This window comes from Bombina bombina, chromosome 4, assembly GCF_027579735.1.
Source record: "Bombina bombina isolate aBomBom1 chromosome 4, aBomBom1.pri, whole genome shotgun sequence".
Classification (NCBI taxonomy): Eukaryota; Metazoa; Chordata; class Amphibia; order Anura; family Bombinatoridae; genus Bombina; species Bombina bombina.
Window position 1 is genome coordinate 959,826,390 of NC_069502.1, and position 17,158 is coordinate 959,843,547.

The following is a 17,158-nucleotide window of genomic DNA, read 5'->3' on the forward strand; positions in this document are numbered from 1 at the left end:
GCTAACTAGATGTGTTCAGCTAGCTGCCAGTAGTGCAACGCTGTTCCTTCAGCAAAGGATAACAAGAGAATGAACCAAATTTGATAATAGAAGTAAATTTAAAAGCTGTTTAAAATGGTATGTTCTATCCAAATCATGAAAGAATATTTTGGGGTTTCCTGTCCCTTTAAGAGCTGGGCCAGGTTTCTCTCTGCACCTGTCTATCCCCTCCTGATTGCAATCTTTTTTTAAAAAACCTCCCCTACACAGGTGTTATAAAATGGGCTGGCATATAAGATGACATTTCTTACTGAAAAAGAAATTCAAGAGAAGGAAGAAATACACTGAAAATAGCATGCAAGTAAAGAGGTGATTTTAATTTCTGCTGTATCTGAATCATGACAGTTTAAAGTTAGGTGGGCTATCCCTTTGAGCTATCAGCTTAAGATTATATTGAATCAAACATCAATTCGAATTTTAAAATCCTTGTCTAAAATATTACACTGTGTGTCCCAATGTCAGCATCAATGTTTATCTTTAATACTAATTTCACATATACATACTTTCAAGTTATAATACACAATGTAACAAATGGCACTTACAAGTTCTGATGAGTGATTAATGACACAAGTATCGAGCAATTTGATTCGTTAGTGATAGTTTATAATGTGTATTTGAATAAGATTGGCTGATGTCATAAATCATGTGATTATGCATATTCCAATCAAAAGTGGTGGAAAAATTCACTAGTGTGTGGGTTATTTAGGAGTTTGCGTCATAATTGGTGCGAAAAGTGTTGTGTCAAATATGGCGCGAAGTGGAGAGTGGTACTTGTATTACATGGCTTAAACATGGTGCACATAGATTTTTCCAACAAATAAAAAAGGAAGTTAGCTATATAATGTTGTGTATTTATTTCATTTGTATCTCTATATCTATTAGTGCAACAAGTTTGGGGCAAAACGTTGCATCAATATTGTAGAAATAATATTGAACCCTTGCTTTGTAATGAGAGACAAAGTTGTAACATAATCCATACGTAGTAATGTATTTTTCATTTTTATCCCTATATCTCTTAGTGCACCAAATTTGGAGCAATAATATTGTTTGATTTAGAAAGGGTATACAAATTTAAAAAAGTTTCTAATTTACTTTTATTATGTAATATGCTTCATTCTCTTGCAGCATTGAACATAAGCTTTCCATGTTTTCAGACTCCCATTGAGTTCTATGGCATCTGTGACCTCAAGGGTGGCAGATTGAAAACCAGGTACACTTTACGCGAGCGTAAATGTAGAATAACTTAGTGAGAGGTTCAAATAGTGTCAATTAGGAGGGCGAATGAATTCAATTCTGCTCGAATACCACTGTTTTCAACTCGCATCGATCTGCGTCGGATTGAGATTGCGGGATCGTATTTTACGTCACAAATTTCAACATTTGCCGATCTTGACGCTTTGATAACTACGGCAGATCAATCTCGCGACAAATACGATGCGGTATTCCAGCGTATTTTCAGATAACGCTTTGATAAATATGGGCCGCCAGCAGGGAGGTGTCAATTAACCCGATCGTACTCGATCAGGTTGATTTCCGGCGATTCCTCTCCGCCTGCTCAGAGCAGGCGGACAGGGTTATGGAGCAGCGGTCTTTGTGACCGCTGCTTCATAACTGCTGTTTCTGGCAAGTCTGAAGACTCGCCAGAAACACGGGCAGTCAAGCTCCTTTCGGAGCTTGATAGATAGGCCCTTCTATCTGAATCATGAAATTTTAAATTTATTGTCCCTTTAACAATTAATTTGAAAAGTTGAACAAAACACTATTATTATTTTTAATATAATGATCTGTGACTGATTTATTTACCTGTCAGGTGTGCTTTTTTTGCCAAGACAAATTAGAAATAGTCTTCATTCAAATCACTTTAATAGAAGGTTATGCAGCATAATTTGACATTCTTAAACAGAATTAGCTATTAAAGGGGCATTCTCATGCAAAACTTGCATGCTTTATTGTTTTAGAGCATTTCATTTTTAGCATTACTTACCCTAGGCAAATATGTGTTTAACCCTCACACAAATAAAGTCCCTGCAAGCATTAAAGCTCTTAAAGGGACACTAAACCCAATTTTTTTCTTTCATGATTTATATAGAGCAGGGGTGGGCAAGAGGTAGATCGCGGTCTACCAGTGGACCGCAAGTGAATTTTGAGGTGACCATCTGGAAGATTTCAAAAGTCTGCATAATAAGAGAAACACTTCTCACACATCTAGATTCTGAGTGAGGAGCCTCGCCACCGTAGATGTCTGAGAAATGTTTCTCTTATGCCGACTTTTGAAATCGGCTATGAGCCTACTTCAGCATGCACAACGTGGCTGTAGCTGAACTCGCTGCCCCAGCTTTGGTTACTGCCTGTCCCAAACTCTCCTACTTTTTGTCTCAAGGGTGGTCAGTCCATAGTACAGACTCTTCATGCGCCAGGCTGAGATGCTGCTCGGTATCCCTGGGTTTGGCAGTTCCAGGTCCTGCTCTGTCTGATATTCTGCTGCTACTTTCTAGTTCTGTCCTCCGTTACTTGTCACCAGGCTCTGCTGGGTGAATGGTCTGGTGTTGTTTTTTTCCCCAGGGTCTGTTACTCCCCCTCAGGTTCTTTTACTTACTCTGTAACAGGCTTTGATGCTGCTCTCTGATACTTTCTTTGACACTTTGTGCTAATTTCTGCAGCTTTCTTTCCCTAGAATTTGTTGTCACCAAATTGTTGCTGCAATACCAGTCTCTGGTTGCTGTGTAAGGCAGTACAGAGCCTGCAGGTCCTGCCCCTGTCACTGTCCCAACTATTTGCAGTAGACTTCAGCTAGTAGTGAACGGATGGAGAGCAGCCAACAGGACCTGCCCTCTAATCAACTTGACTTATTGTCCAGCCAATAAAATTACTTTGTGGAATGAGTCTGTCTATGATTGGCTGCGAATAGTTCATTGTCATTGTTGTACCTGAGCTGTGGGTTTCCCATGTTTTCCAGGCTTGACTACTCCGCTAGCACTAGACTCGAGCTGTCTTGATTGCGAGACTACTTATTCATATGCAGGCGCATTACACAGATAAGGTTGCTTAATGGTCCCATCATGACGTAAAGAGAGAGCTCTCGCAGTAAGTAAAAGAGTGCGGCTGTATTTATTATTAAAGAGCCTGGCTGATTTTTAAAGCTGTATTATTTATGACAAAAATAAAATTTTCAGCCAACAGGTCCTATTTGAGGCAAAAATAAAATTTTCAGCCAGCGACTGGTGTTTTTTTTTTGTAGTTAGGTGACCACGTCACTTGGAATAAAATTAGAGGTAGCCCTTGCCTTACAAAAGTCTGCCCACCCCTGATATAGAGCATGCAATTTTAAGCAACTTTCTAATTTACTCCTATCATCAATTTTTCTTTGTTCTCTTGCTATCTTTATTTAAATAGAAGGAATTTGATGCTTAGGAGCTGGACCATTTTTGGTTGAGAACCTGGGTTATGCTTGCTTATTGGTGGGTAAATGTAAACCTCCAATAAGCAAGCGCTATCCATGGTGCTGTACCTAAAATGGGCTGGCTGCTAAGATTTATATTCCTGCTTTTAAAATAAATATAGCAAGAGAACGAAGAAAAGTTGATAATAGGAGTAAATTAGAAAGTTGCTTACAATTTCATGCTCTATCTGAATCATGAAAGAAAAAAATTGCAGTTAAGCAGAACATGGCTGGCTGGTGATTGGCAGATCATGCAACTGCCGCTCCTAATTTCCTCACTTTACTTATTTTTTTTAAACCCTTTGGGGAGGGTGGTTAAAAACATAGTTATCTAGGATCTTTAATATGTTAGAGAATGTAATGTTTTGCATTAAAATGTCCCATTAAAGAGATAGTCTAGTAAAAACTAAACTTTAATGACTTTGATAGAGCATGCAATTTTAAGCAACTTTCTAATTTACTCCTATTATAATCTTTTCTTTGTTCTCTTGGTAATTTCACTTGAAAAAGCAAGATTGTAAGCTCAGGAGCCGGCCCAATTTTTGGTTCAGAACCTGGGTAGAGCTTGCTGATTGGTGTCTAAATGTAGCCACCAATCATTAAGCGCTACCCAGGGTTCTGAACCAAAAATGGACCGGCTCCTAAGCTTACATTCCAGCTTTTTAAACTAAAGATATCAAGAGAATGAATAAAAAAATGAAAATAGGAGTAAATTAGAAAGTTGTTTAATACTCCATGCTCTATCTTAATCATAAAAGGAAAAAATTGGGTTTCATATCCCTTTAAGCTTTGCTTGTTCTTGGTTGAATGTCTCCTTACACCATAACACCTAGAGGCCTACTTATCAAGCCGTCAACCGCAAATACACTGGAAAATTCCGCAGCATAATTGTGGAGAGCTTGATTCCCCTTAGTTATCAAAACCTACAGACCGGCAAAAGTTGAAATCTGTGACGTAACACACGATTTACCAGTCTCAGTCCGACACAGATCGATACTTACGTCACTACAGATGTTCCGAATGCAAATTCGGCACTATCTGACTACTTTTGCTAGTTAAATATCTACCAGGTACGCTCGCCACTATTCCGGCCCAGCGTACCTGCTTTTCAATCCGCCGCCCTGGAGGCGGCAGATGCCATAGGAATCAATGGGAGTCTGAAAGCAGCGAAAGCTTATGTTCGCTGCTGCCCGATATCCCATTGATTCCTATGGGAGAATAAAAGTTACGTTTACACCTAACACCCTAACATGTACCCGAGTCTAAACACCCTTAATCTGCCGCACCCTACATCGCCGCCACCTACATTATGTTATTAACCTCTCATCTGCTGCCCGACACCGCTGCCACCTACATAAATGTATTAACCCCTATCCCGCTGCTCCCGGAGCCCACCGCAACTAAATAAAGTTATTAACCCCTAAACTCCTGGCCTCCCACATCAAAAGCACTTACTAAACCTATTAACCTCTAAATCGCCATAAACTAAATTAAACTATTAACCCCTAAACCTAACAACCCGCTAACTTTATATTAAATAGTAACTCATCCCTATCTTATAATAAATTTAAACTTACCTTTAGATTTAAATTAAACTATATTAAACTAATAATTAACCTACCCTGTTATACTAAAATTACATTAAACTATATTAAACTAATAATTAACCTACCCTGTTATACTAAAATTACATTAAACTATATTAAACTATTAATTAATCTACCTTAACTGTTATACTAAAATTACATTAAACTACAAATTAAAATAACTATATTATATATTTAAACACCTAATCCTACTCAAATAATTTAAATCTACAATAAAAAATTACAAAGTTACAAAAAATAACAAACACTAAGTTACAAAAAATAACAAACACTAAGTTACACAAAATAAAAAAGAAATTATCAAATATTTAAACTAATTACACATAATCTAAGAGCCCTATGAAAATAAAAAAGCCCCCCCCCCAAAAAAATAAAGCCCTAATCTACAATAAACTAACAATTGCCCTTAAAAGGGCCTTTTGCGGTGCATTGCCCCAAAGAAACCAGCTCTTTTACCTGTAAATAAAAAATACAAATACCCCCCCAACAGTAAAACCCACCACCCACACAACCAACCCTCCAAAATAAACCTAACTAAAAAACTAAGCCCCCCATTGCCCTGAAAAGGGCATTTGAATGGGCATTGCCCTTAAAAGGGCATTTAGCTCTATTGCTGCCCAAACCTTAATCTAAAACTAAAACTCACCCAATATAAACCCTTAAAAAAAACCTTACACTAACCCCTGAAGAATCACTTTTTGAAGATCAGACATCCATCCTCAAAGAAGCCGGGAGAAGTCCTCACCGAAGCTGGCAGAAGTCTTCACCCAAGCCCGCGACGTCTTCTTGAACAATGAATGTTCTTTTAAATGATGTCATCCAAGATGGCGTCCCTTAGATTCCGATTGGCGGATAGAATTCTATCAGCCAATCGGAATTAAGGTTGAAAAAAAATCCTATTGGCTGTTGCAATCAGCCAATAGGATTGAGCTTTCATCCTATTGGCTGATCCAATCAGCCAATAGAATGCGAGCTCAATCCTATTGGCTGATTGGATCAGTCAATAGGATGAAAGCTCAATCCTATTGGCTGATTGCAACAGCCAATAGGATTTTTTCAACCTTAATTCCGATTGGCTGATAGAATTCTGTCAGCCAATCGGAATCTAAGGGACGCCATCTTGGATGACGTAATTTAAAGGCACATTTATTGTTGAGGAAGATGTTGAAAGAAGAGGATGCTCTGCGTCGGATGTCTTGAAGATGGAGCCGCTCCGCGCCAGATGGATGAAGATGCCGTCTGGGTGAAGACTTCTGCAGGCTTGGATGAAGACTTCGGCCGCTTGGATGAAGACTTCTGCCGGCTTCGATGAAGACTTCTCCCGGCTTCTTTGAGGATGGATGTCGGATCTTCAAAACTGTAAGTGGGTCTTCAGGGGTTAGTGTTAGGTTTTTTTTAAGGGTTTATTGGGTGGGTTTTAGTTTTAGATTAGGGTTTGGGCAGCAATAGAGCTAAAAGCCCTTTTAAGGGCAATGCCCATGCAAATGGCCTTTTCAGGGCAATGGGGAGATTAGGTTTATTTAGTTATGTTTTTATTTGGGGGGGTTGGTTGTGTGGGTGGTGGGTTTAACTGTTGGGCGGTATTTGTATTTTTAATTTACAGGTAAAAGAGCTGATTTCTTTGGGGCAATGCCCCGCAAAAGGCCATTTTAAGGGCTATTGGTAGTTTATTGTAGGTTAGGGATTTTTTTATTTTGGGGGGGCTTTTTTATTTTCATAGGGCTCTTAGATTAGGTGTAATTAGTTTAAATCTTTGAATATTTCTTTTTTATTTTGTGTAACTTGAGTGTTTATTGTAGATTTAAATTATTTGAGTAGGGTTAGGTGTTTAAATATATAATATAGTTAATTTAATTTGTAGTTTAATGAAGTTTTAGTATAACAGTTAGGGTAGATTAATTATTAGTTTAGTATAGTTGAATGTAATTTTAGTATAATATTTAGGGTAGGTTAATCAGTAGTTTAATATAGTTTAATTTAAATCTAAAGGTAAGTTTAAATGTATTATAAGATAGGGATGAGTTAATATTTAATATAAGGTTAGCAGGTTGTTAGGTTTAGGGGTTAATAGTTAAATTTAGTTTATGGCAATGTGGGGGGCTGGCTGTTTAGGGGTTAATAGATTTAGTAAGTGTTAGTGATGTGGGAGGCCAGAGGTTTAGGGGTTAATACCTTTAGTTAGTTGCGGAGGGGTCCGGGAGCGGCGGGATAGGGGTTAATAACTTTATTTAGTTGCGGGGGTGTCAGGGAGTGGCAGGATAGTGGTTAAACAGTTTAGTATAGTGGTGGTGCTTAGTGACAGTATACAAATAAAGCTGTGAAAAAGCCGAATAGCAGTGAGATCGATGACTGTTTAGTTAACAACAGTCCGCTGCTCATCGCCCCGTACTTGGTGCGCGGCTTTTTGACAGCTTTTTATATAAATAAGGAGAGCGTATTCAGGTCCGCGGCCGCGATGTTAGGCGATGTCAGGCGAGCGTATTGGTGCCGTTGAATGCAAGTAAGTTGACGGCTTGATAAGTAGGCCTCCTAATCTAAAATGCACAAAATATTAAATAAAATATTATTAGATCTAATCTGTAAACATGAGAATATTCACAGATGCCAGTTCATTAAATTAAAATCATGGGGAGAACGTGTGTAGTCTAATTGCAATATTAGCAGTGGTCTACTGTTAAAAAGGTAACTTTAATTATGTGTTTAAACACATAGGTCTGCCTGAAAAATAGTGCAATAATAAAACGATCTAGCACATCATATTATTTAATTATAGAATTTTGAATATATCCCTTTATAAAAGGCTCTGATGGGCAATATATCATGTCTGTAGGAGGAGATAAAATAAATCCCTTCTCTAGCACTACTGTACTTTGTGTTTAAAAAATATAGAAAAAGGGTAAGTGTTTAAAATGATGACATAATAACCCTAACTTTAATGTAATAATGGACATTTTAAAGAGACAAAATTGGAATGTAAACTGATGCTTTTCCATTTTAAATAAAAGTAGTTTTGCAATATACACGTATTAGCAAAAATGATTCTAATAAAAGTTATATCAAGTTTACCTAAGTATGCTCCGTGCACCAGCATTTTAAACACAGCACTTGCTCAGAGAGCCTAAGGTGCTTGTATTATCTGGTAATGACTCAATTTGCATAATGTCTAACATGATACAAGTCCTATGGCACTCTGAGCAACTGTAGTATTTAACCCCTTGAGTGCTAACGACGGCTTTGAGCTGTCGCAAATTGTCCCAGTCAGGTGCTGACGACGACTCAAAGCCGTCCCTAGCACTCACCCACCTTGAGGGCAATCTGGGGGCTCCCACCTGGCCTGAATAGTGAGAGGCATCGCCGGGGCTTCTTGATTTGCGCAGTGACGTCACGCGCAATGACGTGATGACGTCACCGTACAACTTAATTTAAAATTAACAATGGACAATATAGGGAAATGGGGACATGCTGCTTCGAAGCTTGTATCTCAGGCATCTAAGTAGCTAAAAAAAAAAACTAAGACCCACCGTTGGAAAGGTAACCTTTCCAACGGTAAAAGTCTTGGGGATCTGGGAAAAAAAGTTAAAAAGTAAAAAATAAATATATTTAAAAGTTAAAAAAAAACAAAAAAAAAAAACCTCAAATCCAGCTTAGCACCCAGGTGGCAAATGGCTTAGCAGCCATAGGGAATACTGGTGCACTGACAATATATAGCTGTGCTTCATATGCACATGCAGAGAAAACGCGAACACCAAAATGAAGCATCTTTGCCAATATATGTATATTGTAAATATGTTTCTATTCAAAGATGTAATTCATCTATGTGCATTTCAGTTTTGACCGGTGTTCTAATTGAGAACTCCAATACATTGAAAACTCCAATCTGACATCACTTCCGGTGAATGCATACATCTTATTGGTCCGTATTCATGGAGTGACCGGACTCACAACCAATCAGATGGGCACTGTAATCGTCTATCTAAACTATCTATTTTGACTCCGTCTGGGTGGTTCAACGGGGACAAAGCCCCCCCTGTAAACCTTATTCCCCAAGGTTAAGTTGGGGTGTATGCCAGAGGATTGGCGGTGCGCCCCACAGACAGAGGCAAAACAGATATTAACATAGAAGACTTGCCAGAAGTGATGTCAGATTGGAGTTTTCAAAGAATTGGGAGTTCTCGACAGAACACCGGTAAAGTGCTGTGTTTACATTAGTGGGCGGAGTTACGGAAATTGCTGATCACCACCAGTTTCGACAATCACCAGTTTCGACACAACACCGGAATGTCCCTTTAATATATCCTTGCAGTCAGATTAGTTGTGCACAAATATAGTATATTTCCTATTAGATTAAATACAGTTTTAATTAAGATTGTTCTTGCATAAAGATACGTTTACATATTTAATATTCATATTTAATTTCATATCCATGATATAGACATGTTTTCTGTTTCTTGCTAACCTTCTCCCTAAACGTAGAGAAAGTATTCTAATCACACAGCAGAAACAAAATATAATTTTTTTTTTATTATTTTAACAAAAAACAGTATAAAGATAGTGAAAAAAAAATAAAAAAAATGTTTAGTTCTTTCGCCTATATAATTATATTCCACACTAATCCAAATAGGAATCTGTCTGCAAGCTCAGCTAAGGTCAATAAACTAATCAACAAATTTTGATATCCATCTTTTGAATTTGCAAATTCCAAATGTCTTAGATACAATAAAGCTTGTATTCTTAGCAGTAAGAGACTTCTGTTGTGTGCACTGATCAGCGTATGAGTAAAATATCGGTAATTGTAAACCATTTCCAAAATATTTCGATAATATTAGGTTAACCGCTAACTGATTGCAATATGTATTAATACTTTGATTTGATTTTACGTAGTGAGTGATATTAAAATAATGATATGCGTTCAAATAGTTATTTAACATATAAATTATATAGTTTATAGGCTTGTTGCAAACAACTCACAGCACTATTTGCCTTTATCAAAGATGGCTACTACAGTTTCAGAACTATATAGACCCTCCCATATGTGATGATGTCACTTACCAGGATGTGCAGAATTTAGCTGGTGCCATGTAAGTGTGTCTTGAGATGACAGGTCTGTTCTCTAATAAGGAGTATGATGACTTGTCTGCTGTGACTCCGGTTGTGTGCACCGCCTGGTGTGCGCTGTTAGGCAAAGTACTCTGCAAGGAAAGGAACTGTATCAGTTACTCTGAACTAAATGTATCTTATTAAGTAAGTATTTGGTATGTACGAAAACGGAGTGTGCTACATGTAAGTAATAAGACGTATATCATACTAAAGCTTGTATTCTTAACAGTGAAGAGAGACTGCACTTATATTGTGTGATCAGTATGTGTATGAGTAAAATAGCATTAAACCATTTAACAAATATTTCCAGAATATTAGGTTAACCATTTCATTTTACTGTGTAAAGGAGAAGCTTTCCAGATAACCCTCTTTCTTTATTAGATATTGTTTGTTTGCTTGTGTTAGTCCAATGCAGAGGCTTTATTACATATTGCAATAGTAATGTTTTGTATGTGTGTGTGTGTGTATATATATATATATATATATATATATATATATATATAATATTTTTTTTTTTTTTTTTCAAATCGGCTATTGTGAGTTATCCATGTGCATGTTTAATAAAAAAAAAAATGTATATAATTTTGTGTATTTATGTACTGTAAACCATTTAACAGATACTGAGTGAACACTCTCTGTGTATACTTTAATATGGTATTTATAGAGTTAACAAGTATAGTCAATTATTGTAATATACATTAGTAAAATTGTTTTTTTTTTTTTTTTTGTATTCAGCCTGACACTTCAATTATCATAAAAATGACAGAAAGTAGTATGTTTGATGTGTGTCTATGTATCCAACAGTCAAAATGTTAAAGAGTTAGGTCTAAGTTCAATCTTCTCCTTCCCCCCCCCATTTTTTTTTTTTTTTTTTTTTTTTTTTTTTTTTTTAAGCAACCAGGGAATGAAAGAGCCAAGGTCAAATATGAAATGCTCATCCGTAGCCTTAGTGTCAGGGGTGACTCTTTTTTTCAGTAGCATTTCTGCAAACTAGAGTGTCATGTCATTTTAAATTTGACTATATTTGTAAAAAAAAAAGTCTGCCATATTTTTACTGAACTGTTATAATTTCAATTTGTGACATTTTAGTACTAAAACATTTTTGACTTGCTTTTTAATTACATTTTTTTTTTACTCTGAAATATTATGAACTGTAGTGTTCATCATTGATATTAAAAGGGACACTAAAGTCAGAATTCAACTTTCATGATTCTGACAGCGCATGCAATTTTAAACAACTTTACAATTTAAGTTCCATTAACAAAAAGTATTTATTTTTACACTTTTTGAGTCACCAGCTCCTACTGAGCATGTGCTGGAATTCACAAAATATGCATTTGTGATTGGCTGATGGATGTCACATGAGAGGAGGAGTGGAAATAGACATAAAATTAAATTTTGTCTGAAATAAAATCTACTACTTATTTGAAGTTCAGACTAAGTGCTATTGCATTGTCTTATGTGTTTGATTATTCAAATCCTACTGTATTTACTGGCCCTTCAAAGGGACACTGAACCCACATTTTTTTCTTTCATTATTCAGATAGAGCATGACATTTTAAGCAACTTTCTAATTTACTCTTATCAATTTTTCTTTGTTCTCTTGCTATCTTTATTTTAAAAGCAGGAATGTAAATCTTAGCAGCCAGACCATTTTAGGTTCAGCACCATGGATAGCGCTTGCTTATTGGAGGCTTACATTTATCTACCAATAAGCAAGCATAACTCAGGTTCTCAACCAAAAATGGGCTGGCACCTATGCATCACATTCATGCTTATTAAATAAAGATAGCAAAAGAATGAAGTAAAATTGATAATAGGAGTAAATTAGAAAGTTGCTTAAAGCGACACTACCCAAAATTTTTCTTTTGTGATTCAGATTGAGCATGAAATTTTAAGCAACTTTCAAATTTACTCCTATTATCAAATTTTATTCATTCTCTTGGTATCTTTATTTGAAATGCAAGAATGTAAGTTTAGATGCTGGCCCATTTTTGTTGAACAACCTGGGTTGTCCTTGCTGATTGGTGGATAAATTCATCCACCAATAAAAGTGCTGTCCAGAGTACTGAAACCATAAAAAAGCTTAGATGCCTTCTTTTTCAAATAATGATAGCAAGAGAACGAAGAAAAATTGATAATAGGAGTAAATTAGGAAGTTGCTTAAAATTGCATGCTCTTTCTGAATTACAAAAGAAAAAAATTGGGTTCAGTGTCCCTTTAAAATTGCATGCTCTATCTGAATCATGAAAGAAAAAAATTTGGGTTCAGTGTCCCTTTAAGTAGTACATCTAAGTTCTTTAGTACTGAGTAATAAGTAATAACTAACTTTTTTTAAAATTAAAAATTCTATTCAGGAGCGTCCAAGTGTCTGACAAACTATGGCAGCAATTTTGCAAGAATGTTATACATTTGCAACAGCACTATTTCCAGACATGTGCTAGCTACATGCCTATGTATCTCTTCAAAGCACATGTGAAGTACATTTTGAAAATATTTTAAAATTGTATTCTCTGTGTGAACGAGGAAATAATTATTTAGGTTTTATGTCCCTTTAAGGGTAACAATAGGAAAAAAATGTTTTAAACAATATACCCACTCTTGAAAATGCATTTGCTTCAAATATTGCAGCTAAAAATGTTTAATAATTTACAAAAAAAAAAGCAGTATCAACCACTACTTCAGGTACAATTCATAAGAATGCTCCTAGAGGGCACATTCTGTAGTGTATGAAATTTTACTTTAAAAAAAAAAACCAAAAAAAAAAACTGGTCTATGATTACCTTCCTTACATATTCCTTTTGGGACATGAAATATAATTTTACTGTGTTCTTTAAGTATAATTTGTTCATGGGCATGCCTAGGTAGGTAGTGTGCACGTGTCTACAGAACTATAAAGCTGCAGTTTTGCAAGAATGATTTTCAGCACTAGACGGCAGCAATGTTTTCACAATGTATAACATTCCAAAAATGTTCATTATTGTCAATTTACAATAGCTGCGTATGACTATTCAACACATTAGATTTGCATAATCAACAAATGCAAGATAAGACAATGCAATAACACTTAGTCTGAACTTCAAATAAGTAGTAGATTTTTTTTTCTGACAATTTTAAAAGTTGTCTTTTTCCACTCCCCCTGTACCATGTGACAGCCATCAGCCAATCAAAAATGCATACACGTACCATGTGACAGCCATCAGCCATTCACAAACGCATACACACTTATTCTTGCACATGCTCAGTAGGAGCTGGTGACTCAAAAAGTTTAAATATAAAAAAAATGTGCACATTTTGTTAATGGAAGTAAATTGGAAAGTTGTTTAAAATGGCATGCTCTATCTGAATAATGAAAGTTTAATTTTGATTGAGTGTCCCTTTTAAATCTGAAGGTTTTTTTAAGGTACATTTTATAAACTGTCCTACAGCACTGTTTCTGGCTGGTTGCTGTGTAATAGTAGTGATGGAACTACCATGCATGCATAGCTGCTTGTTTAAATAAAAAAAAAAAAAAGCAGTGTCTAGGAGGGCGTCCATGAGCTGCAGCTGCAATGCATTTTATAAGATTAATGGAGCAGTATCATCAAAATTAAACATTTGTGATTCAAATGCAGCATGCAATTTTAAACAATTTTTTATCTTATTTGTTTTGGTTCTCTTGGTACCCTTAGTTGAAAAGCATACCTAGGTATGCCCAGGCGCAGCAATACACTCCAGGGAGCTAGCTGCTTATTGGTGGCTGCACGTATATGCCTCTAGTCATTGGCTCCTCAGATGTGTTCAGCTAGCTCCCAGTAGTGCATTGCTGCTCCTTTAACAAAGGATATCAAGATAATGAAGCAAACTTAATAATAGTAAAAGTTGTTTTAAAATGCTATGCTCTATCCAAATCAAGAAAGAAAAATGCTGGGATTCATGTCCCTTTAAAATTTGCTAAAAACTGCAGTTTCGCTACTAAAATCAGAAATATTGAAGATTATTGCTACTAATGAATTTAGAGCTAAAAACATTTTGCTAACACTGACTGTTCCTTTGATCTCATTTTCCATATACCACTCTCCCTAGTGAAACTTGATGAACAGTGAAATGGATCTTACATCCATCTATTACAACTAATTATGTGGTTCTCCCTCATCTATGTAATTTGAAAAAAAAGCTTGTGTGCAGATGTCACATTAGTCTAGATCACTGGTTTTCAAACCTGTCCTCAGACCTCCCTAACAGGCCAGATTTTCAGGATATCTAAACCAGAGCGCAAGTGAAATCAGCTAATTAGTAAACATGATTATGTTACCTGCTCTCATCCAAGGTAATTCTGAAAATCTGGCCTGTTGGGGAGGTCTGAGGACAGGCTTAAAAACCAGTGGTATAGATGGTCTACTTTCTGTTGGTTTAGAGATATTATGTGTGTATTGAATTAATCATTTTACATTTGTTTGTCATTTGAAAATATTGAATTATGTAATTTTTAAGTTCTACTGATTAGACATTATAAAGGGGGGAAAAAAATCTGATTTTTATTTTATTTTTCAGTGCCCCTGCTGAAGCCACAATGAAGATACCTAAGCTACCGTGTATACTGTTTTTTGTAGTGTGCATCACACTGTTTATTACTTACAGTAAATGGTATCCAAATACACCGCTGGACCTTAATAGCCTGACCTCTGACTTTATTCTTGGAGATGGTGAAGAAAGAACAAGTTTCAACCATGCAATATCTTATGGAATTATGTTTGATGCTGGGAGCACAGGAACAAGATTACACGTCTATAAATTCAGCCAACCACCGAATGGTAAGTTACGTAGGTCAGTTATGAATGCATTACAGCCGTGTTTGTAAAGGGACATTATGTTGCTAGGTACATCTGCAGTAGCATAGTTATTACTCACCATGTTATTGGTTTTTCCTATTGTGCCTGCATCTCTCTTTAAAGCTGCTTTCTTATTTTAACCCTTTACACGATCTGAACTTTTTGAATCCTCTTTTTTTTTTTTTTTTTTTTCCCCAAATGCTTAAAAAAAAAAAAAATAGATAGATAGATAGATATAGAGAGAGAGAGGCTTTTTCAAAAAAACATAACAAACTCAGTATTCCTGGTGGTTCTTAATTTTATAAGAAAACATTGTAAAGACCTGCTGTAGTCTATAACTACCTGTCAGATTTTTATGAGGAATAGAAGAAAATAGAGGGGCGCCTCATGTGTAGGATCAACAGATATAAAAATCAGTAATAACAGTAGTAGAGCCAAATGGGCACTTACACACTTCACAAGCACACCAATGTGCTGGTAGTAGCAGGCTTCAGATTCAAATAGGTGTGGCAGCTCACCTCTCAGGTAGTACTGTGATGCTGGAGATGGAAAAGGAGACACAGACAAAAAGCACTACATGTGCAGACTGTTAAAAATATAACAAACAATATTTTCAGTGGTACAGATGGGTACTCACATACTCCATGAGCACACTTATGTGCTGGTAGAAACAAGCTGCAAATTTTAGGCAGGTGTAGCAGCTCACCCCAGATCAGATTTCTTAATGCTGTAATCAAATGGCTCCAATAGATAACACAAAGTCCCAAAAAGGTAGAGAGACTCTTATGTATCAGCAGGGCAGTAGGTAGGTAAAGATATCCACTCAAAGGCGTATTTCCAGTCAAATACAAATATTTACTAAAAACACAACAGAACAATTGCTGTGTTAGGTGGATAAAAAAGGGGTTAACAGTGACCCCAATAATGCAACGCTAACCCCTTTTTTATCCACCTAACACAGCAATTGTTCTGTTGTGTTTTTTAACTTTTGTTTTTAGTAAATATTTGTATTTTACTGGAAATACGCCTTGAATCTGAAGCCTGCTACTACCAGCACATTGGTGTGCTTGTGAAGTGTGTGAGTACCCATTTGGCTCTACTACTGTTATTACTGATTTTTATATCTGTTGATCCTACACATGAGGCGCCCCTCTATTTTCTTCTATTCCTCATAGTTATACCCGGACCAGTCGGCGAGGAGGAGGCAGCCACCACAGGGCTTTTCCACTTGGCTTTGAAAAGGACTCATTTTTGCCTTGATTTTGTAATTATATTTGGACTTCCCTCCTTTGAGAGGATTTTATTTCATTTTTCTTTTATTTTGTTTTATTATTTTTTTATCTGTATTGTATACACAATTACCAATTTGCATTTTTTAAAGAGTATATAGATTAATACCACTATCTATATTATCACTAGCGCCCCCTTACTTTGCTGTAAGGCTATATATGCACACTGTCAGATTTTTAGACTATCTCTTTTCTTAGGTCAATCTTTGGCTCTGTTGGTGTAACTAACTTTCTTGTATTTCGGTATTAATTACTTCCCTGTTGCAAAAACAAAACGGTTCCTCATTTCTGTTCTTTCAGTATGTATTTGCTGTATGTGGTTTTTGGTCAAAGTGTGTGTGTGTGTGTGTATGTTTGCAATTATTGTCTTACAAAATTGTGTGTGTATATATTATATTACATTTTTTTTTTTTTTTTTTTTTTTTTTTTTTTTTTTTTAGTAAAATGTATTTATATTAAATCTTGTTCATCACATTGTATCAGTTGAGTTGGTTAACTGAACTCTGAAAAGGGAAATCCTTTTATGCGCTTCAGTGTGGTCACTGTCATTCCTGTATGCAGTTGGTGATACTGGTCAGGCCACATTTCCTCATTCAGTGGTGGAAGTGTAATGCCATGATCACGTGATATGTTATGGGCTTACACAACAAGCATTTCCTCATTGTGTGAGATGCCATATCTCAGCTTTCCTACCACTTTGGGGGCCATGCAACCCATCACTTCTGACTACAGGTGATCTAACTTAACAACAATCACTTGCAACACCAGGGTATTTTGATTAAAAGGGAGTGGGGCTCTGATGGATCCCCCTTCTTCCTTTTGTGTGGCTTAGAAGAACAAGTGATATACTTTATTTTAAAGGGCAGAAACATTGCT

The 17,158-nt window shown here is 36.2% G+C and overlaps 1 protein-coding gene across 3 annotated transcripts in view; it reads left to right on the forward strand.

Annotated features, from left to right (window-relative positions):
* The window catches only part of ENTPD6 (ectonucleoside triphosphate diphosphohydrolase 6), a 180,898-nt gene that overhangs the window by 29,377 nt on the left and 134,363 nt on the right, over nucleotides 1-17,158 (forward strand). The window contains exons 1-2 of one of the 3 annotated variants that reach the window (XM_053711976.1): nucleotides 10,160-10,337; nucleotides 14,716-14,975. In XM_053711976.1, the coding sequence (XP_053567951.1) occupies nucleotides 14,735-14,975 (241 nt within the window). In that variant the 5' untranslated portion in view covers nucleotides 10,160-10,337; nucleotides 14,716-14,734. Of the gene's footprint in view, nucleotides 1-10,159; nucleotides 10,338-14,715; nucleotides 14,976-17,158 lie in introns of those variants that run through there. The other 2 variants (XM_053711975.1, XM_053711974.1) reach the window with 2 other exon arrangements.